The sequence below is a fragment of the Quercus lobata genome, chromosome 7, assembly GCF_001633185.2.
Source record: "Quercus lobata isolate SW786 chromosome 7, ValleyOak3.0 Primary Assembly, whole genome shotgun sequence".
Classification (NCBI taxonomy): domain Eukaryota; kingdom Viridiplantae; phylum Streptophyta; class Magnoliopsida; order Fagales; family Fagaceae; genus Quercus; species Quercus lobata.
The window spans coordinates 28,549,244-28,555,904 of record NC_044910.1 but is presented as its reverse complement, the minus strand read 5'-3'; the positions used below and the strand labels follow the sequence as shown (position 1 = coordinate 28,555,904).

Below are 6,661 nucleotides of genomic sequence, written 5' to 3'. Positions count from 1 at the left end.
GCTTGAGTTGCCAAAAGCAGGAGGTTCCCATCCACATGCTTGTAAATGTGTTATTTTTACTCACGTGCGAAGACTGAATGAATAAACAGCATTACCTTTACTCACTGGTGCCGCCACCCACCTATCGTCTTCAACGTCTCTATTATTTTTTCACTCTTCACTCAGTTTTCACTCTACCGAGTCTCCACATCCCTCACTTGTGCGCCAAAAGTCCATTCAAAGACCTCAACTTTCCTTTATAAAAAAAAAAAGAAAAAGACCTCAACTTTCCTTTATTCCAAACAAGGTACACACTCTTTTTCCTCTCCTCTTAATGAATCCTTTGTGACTTTACTGATTTTGATCAGCTCGCTACTGTGTTTTTGTGTGTAATTACAGTGTGGTTTGTAGTTTTTTTTTTTTTTGGGGGGTGTGGGAATTGCTTAATAATTTGTCGATTTCTCTGAGTGTTTGTAATGGCTGGTGGGTCATCGAGTGTTGGGTTTTTGAGAAACGAGGTTGTTTTGGGGAAGATGTGGAGTCGGAGTGTGGTTGTAGAGAGTGTGAGAGTGAGAAATGTGGTCAAGGTGGTGGCTTTGCCAGTGTTGTGTAGAAAAAATAGGAGGGTCGTGGTGGCGAATGTTTCAAAATCAAACCCACTTGGTGAATCGCAGTCTGGTGTGTCCTCTGTTTCGGTTTCGAAAGAAGGAGGTAATAGTGATAGTGGTAGTGTTGTAGGGAAAGATATTAGGATTTTGGAAACTGGGTTTGAAGTAAAAGCTGATATTGATGGGAGTGGGGGTGGGGATGTGCTGGGTGGAAGTGGAAATGGGAGCTTTAGCAGTGGTGGAGGAGGTGGTGGAGGTGGAGATGGTGGTGATGACAAAGAAGAAGATGAGTTTGGGCCAATTTTGAAGTTTGAAGAGGTGATGAAGGAGACAGAGGCTAGAGGGGTTAGCCTTCCTTCGGATATGTTAGAGGCCGCGAAGAGTGTGGGGATTCGCAAATTGCTTCTTCTTAGATATTTGGATTTGCAGGTATGACTTTATCAAAGTTTCTGCTTTATCTTGTTTTTTTTAGTGTCTTTATCATTAATAAGTTTTTTCCCCAACCAGTGATTTTGTTAATTGAATTGTAGGGGTCAGTCTGGCCTCTGGGTTTTGCAATGAAGTCATGCTCTATGCTTCGGAATCGAATGTTGGCTGATCCATCCTTTCTTTTTAAAATTGGAACTGAGGTTTGTTAATCTTGTTAGGATATATATTCAATACACATATTTTGTAGAAATACAATTATGCTATATCTGCCAACTTTTATCTTGGAGTAGATAGTGTCATCAACTCTGTTGCTCAGGACGTAGTGCGTTAACTTGGTATGCACCATGCAATAAACTACCCAATTTGGTAAATTTTTATAAATATTGGAATACAAAACCTGTAGTTTGCAAATTGTGAAAGCAGTTAATAAGGCATTTTTGCACTAGGCAAGTTAGACTGCCAAGTGTCCTTCCCATTTTATACAGGTTAAAGGCCCTTCCAAAGTTGTGGCCAACTTCCTGTGTCGCTTAAATTGGTCATATGTGAGGGCCTCCATTTGTGTAATGTCTTAGAACACTGTTGATTTGGTTGTCATTCTTATATTTTTATGTATGAATCTTATCAACATTGATGTAATGTGATACAGATAGTCATTGATTCTTGTTGTGCTACATTTGCGGAAGTTCAAAAAAGAGGCAAAGACTTTTGGGCAGAATTTGAGTTGTATGTTGCGGATCTGTTGGTTGGAGTGGTGGTTAACGTTGCTTTGGTTGGTATGTTGGCACCCTATGCTCGTTTTGGGGGACCATCTGTATCTAAGGGATTCCTTGGACGAATGCAGCATGCTTATGGAGCTCTTCCTAGCAGGTTATTAGCTCATGCCAAGGGTTTTTTTTTTAAGCTCAGACAAAGAACAGTGTTCAACTATTTTCCTCATAAAGAAATGTTTTCAACTTTCTTGTTCTGGATGTAGCCTTTGTAAAGTTGTGATTGAGCTTTCAATCACGCCTTTACTTTGCATTCTGAATACATATTCGTACTTGTTCTGTCTCAAATACATATTCAACTTTAGAATCTTGGTAAGATTTCAGTAAGGCTTTTAAGTAATCTTCTTGTGCAGTGTATTTGAAGCAGAAAGACCAGGATGTAGATTTACTGTAAAGCAGAGAATTGGTACATATTTTTATAAGGTAAGTTATACATATCTGTTCTGAAACATAGTGGAACTTCTGACATATTTATAATTGTTGATCAACCAATTCTGTTTCCAGGGTATTCTGTATGGAATAGTTGGCTTTGGATGTGGCATTATTGGCCAAGGGATTGCAAATTTGATCATGACTGCCAAGCGGTATACTTCCTATATACACCCTTCCTTTATATCTGTCACATGCTAATTGCTGCTCTTGCTCTTTTAGCAATTTTTAATAGTGGTTGGTATGTAGTCATTTTACCTTTTGTTCCCATCAATTATATGAGAATCTTTGTATTCTTTGGGCATTTTCCACTTTTTGGTATGGTGCATTACTGATGCCATCATTCATATGGCAGTTACTAAGTCAGGAACCCAGTTGCAGTGCTTTTTGCTGCAAGTAATGCATGATAAGCCATATCATGCTGTCTTCCACTTAAGGGAAATGGAAGAACATGTTTTCTTTGCTTAGCCCATTTCTCTGTTCTGTGTCTTATGTGGAAGTTTTTTTTTTGTTTTTTTTTTATTTTTAACTAACTATGCTTTCACTTTAGGCTTCTATCTTGTGCACATATTAATGACCATGTGACTGGTAATAGTCCTGCTGGTAATTTTAGTGTAAAGACTATTAATTTGTACAATTTATATGCATTTGAAAGTTTTTCTGGTTAAAAGTATTCTCTGCAACGTGTAATGAAATATGTTTTAAGATGATAATATATAGGAATTGTTCTTAGAAACCATTTCTTCTTGAACTAAAAAGTGGATATGTAAAGTATCCACTATTGTGTCTAATGTAATTCCTGTCCTGTGTTATGGATATTATATCTAAGGCTGTGATTGGCGCCCTATATCTAAAGGGTTGGATTGGATTGAATTGAATTGAATATTTTCTGTACTGTGCTTGGAAAATTCTTTGATTATATTAAATAGAGAAAATATCTTACTGAATTTTTCTGCTGGTGGATTGTGGGCGGTGGTAAATATTGGAGTTGGAAGGGATTTCTTTAAAAAAAGAAAGTAATTATCGTTGGTTAACCATCACCAACAAGCATAAGTATACAGCAGTTGGCCGATAATGGCAAATTCACATGGCTGGCAATTCTCTGCTGGCAGAAAGATTTAGCGATCAGTGGTAATCTTGAGATCATTTGTGGTGATCTCAAGGTGGCCAAATTGCAACTTTTGGACAAACTGATAGGGTGACATATTATCCCCACAGGCTGTATACAATTATACCACTTCCATCCTTGTGTTGTTATGTACGTCACATGGAAGATTAAAAATTCCAAAGGGATTAGTATATCCAATCCAATTGGTCATGCAAAATTGATAGATATGAATAGTTTTGTCCAATCCAACCTCTATCATGTCGCATCAAACACTGCCTGAGAACATTATCTTTTACAAGAAATAGCTAGTTTGTGGTTTTTTCCAAATGAAGTGACATTTCATCTTTTAGTGTATGTGGTTTTCTTTTCTTCTAGTGGAACGTTCCCTCACCATAGTATTTCTTCATATGTCAGGAGTATAAAAAAATCAGAAGACGACATTCCTGTGCCACCACTTTTGAAGAGTGCTGCTCTGTGGGGTATGCCTTACTTCACTGTTTAGATTTGCTACAAGTTGTCAGGCTCATTTCCTTAAATATGATCTTGATACAAGTTTTTGGTATCTCTGAACTGTGGTACATATTTTATTGTTGTTACTAGTTCCTCATCAGTTTTGAGAATACCCAAAAGGTTTTGGTTTGGTATGTTTCCTTGATGTTTTACTAACTTTATTGTAGTTGTTCCTTTTCTCTTTGAGTTTGTTTTCTCTTCCAATTTATAATAGCTCAAACTCTGGATTTGATGCTAATTGTATATATTGTGCAACATCTGAGTTAATGTGACTGCCGTGTTGTGAATCTTGGAGCTGATTTGTCGCAAATTGATATTCCTGGTATTGGACATCTTGCTGTGAGGTCAAAGACTCAAACTTTTTCTACTAGACAAAACAAAGATAAAATTTAGAGATAGTGGGACTCTGGGAGGGCTCCTCTGAGGCTATAGTTGTAGATTTGCCTTCAGTCTGCACTGCACTGGAGCTGAGCTACTAAAAATTTCTGTCCAGCAGGGGTCTTCAGCTTATTTATGAACCATATTCGGTAATACGAGGATTGAGGAATTATGTAGGCATTTTATGATGGTAAAATGTACTCAAGTGTACTTGACGTGGTATTCAATCTAGATTCCATTATCAGAATGCCTTAAACTTTTACCTATAAAAAGAAAATGATAAGCTTCTATTCCCACTGAACTATTGCAACTTTACAGCAGGAGCATGACATACTTCTGGCAGTAGTCCTGCCGTAGGTACTTACCATTGAATCTCACAGCTCTACACAGAGAATTGTTGCCAAAAAGTGAACCAAGATCCATTGCACTGTTTGATAATTTCTTGTAGCTGGTGCAGTACTGGTGGAAAACTTGTGTTTGATGCAGCATGTTTTATTGCAGTTTTTGATGTTTCCTGATTTGCCACATATTCACCATTTTTGTCCAAGACAAAGATTGGGTCCAAAGTCCAAACATGTTTGAAGCATCTTTTCCAACCCATTAGGCCATTTTACATGGTAATTTATAAGACTATGCATGTGTATTATTTAAACAAGTCACATGATTTATTAAAAAAGTCATGTGACTACAATTACACATAGATGGTCTTCAATCGCCACATACTAGGTTGAAGCAAGATAGCTCCAAACATGTTTGGAGCCAAACTTTTTCCTTTCGTCCATGTTTTCTGTTTCTTCTTTTGTAGTACAGACATGTTCTATGTTACCTACCTTGATTATTCATTTCATATTGACTATTACTACATTTTGGTGCATATTGCCTTCTTTATTCAAACTTATCTTTTAGCTCTGAGTGTTAAGTAATTTTGAAATAGTTTTTTAGTTTTAGTTGCCATCTATATAGCCTGTGCTCTCGGCGATAACCTGAGGTTTAATTGTCATGCATCTAGTCTTTTCTGCTGATTGGTTATGGTTTTCTCTCCAATCTTGCAGGTGTATTTCTTGCAGTTTCTTCCAACACCCGTTATCAGATCATCAATGGACTGGAACGTCTGGTAGAAACATCTCCTATAGCAAAGCAGGTTCCACCTGTTGCAATGGCTTTCACAGTTGGTGTGCGATTCGCCAACAATGTATATGGTGGGATGCAATTTGTGGACTGGGCTAGATGGAGTGGGGTACAATAATAATTGTATGGCGTTTCAATTTTAAGTTGGAGTTGTTTTTTAGGGGGACTTAATTATTTCATTTTATGTCTGGTACTCTTTATTCTATTGGATTTTTATTTTGTACCATTTCCAAATCTAGAAATGCTAGCAGAGGGCTGTTTTATCCTTGTAGTTTACATAAGCCCCAATGCAATTTGATCTTTCAATGAATTGGCCGAGATTTGTATTATCGTTTTGTTATTTCTTCTCTTCTGAAACTGAATTCTGATAATACTCAATCTTGTCTATCTTCCACTAGGTTTTTAATTTTTCTTTAACCTAGGTCAGTTTGAATGGTTTGCAAGTCCTTAACATAATCATGACAAAGGGCCCAATAAATCCTTGAAGTCTACATTTTTGAGTCACACTAATGATGCAAAAGTACGAATTTCTTTTTGATGGGATGAAATTGATTATTAGTCCTGACTCATTTGAAGGATAGCTAGGGTCTCATATTTAACAGACAAACTCAAACTGCCCTGGTTACTCTTTTAACTCAAAAGACGTTGATTAGTCTCCGAGAAGTAGGAAGTAGCTGCAACTGATTGGTTCTAGATTTGGTCTTCTTACCACGCATGACTGGGTAGATTATAGGACTCCCCCCCACACCACGAAAATCGAATAGCACTCCTCTATTCTACCGTTTGTGTTCAACTTTATCTTTCACAAATTGTGGTATATCATGTTTCTGATTTCTTTCATAAAAAAACTCTGGTTATGTTATAATTAAAAAAAATAAATAAATAAAAAATAAAAAATAAAAAAATAAAAAAACTAAAATGAATACATGGTAAATTGTGACAGTGGAATATAGCTTCTATGACAGTGGGTTTTAGTTCTCAGATGCAAATTCATCTGTATTATGTGATTTTAACAAACAGCATATTTTCATATAGGTGGAGTGGCTGCCAGCCCGCCCAAAATCCTCTTATACTTTAATTAATTTTTTTTTTCTATATTTTTGTGCGCGTGTATAGCTTCATTGAAAATGGTAGAAAGGAAATCTTTCCTATTTTCTTAATGCTTTTTGAGGTTTAAAAGTTATATATATATTCAATTGAAGAGAAAAAATTTAGTTACTTTTAAAAGGTGTTAAAACCTCAAATTTTGTATGTAATAATTTATTATGTTTCTTAGAAATGAGTGTCTAAGTAAAAAAATTTGGAAATAAGTATAAATAAACTCT

At 36.3% G+C, this 6,661-nt stretch overlaps 1 protein-coding gene across 2 annotated transcripts; it reads left to right on the top strand.

Annotated features, from left to right (window-relative positions):
• Positions 1-5,665, top strand: LOC115953897 (protein RETICULATA, chloroplastic). 2 transcript variants are annotated; one of them, XM_031071717.1, is made up of 7 exons: positions 2-1,016; positions 1,118-1,216; positions 1,663-1,883; positions 2,137-2,206; positions 2,288-2,367; positions 3,735-3,799; positions 5,261-5,665. In XM_031071717.1, the coding sequence occupies exons 1-7, from the start codon at positions 456-458 to the stop codon at positions 5,452-5,454; spliced, it is 1,290 nt and encodes a 429-aa protein (XP_030927577.1). In that variant the 5' UTR covers positions 2-455; the 3' UTR covers positions 5,455-5,665. The 2 variants fall into 2 exon arrangements, with proteins under 2 accessions (XP_030927578.1, XP_030927577.1); XM_031071718.1 differs by lacking the exon at positions 1,118-1,216 and having other exon boundaries at positions 1-1,016.
• The last annotated feature ends 996 nt before the right edge of the window (positions 5,666-6,661 follow it).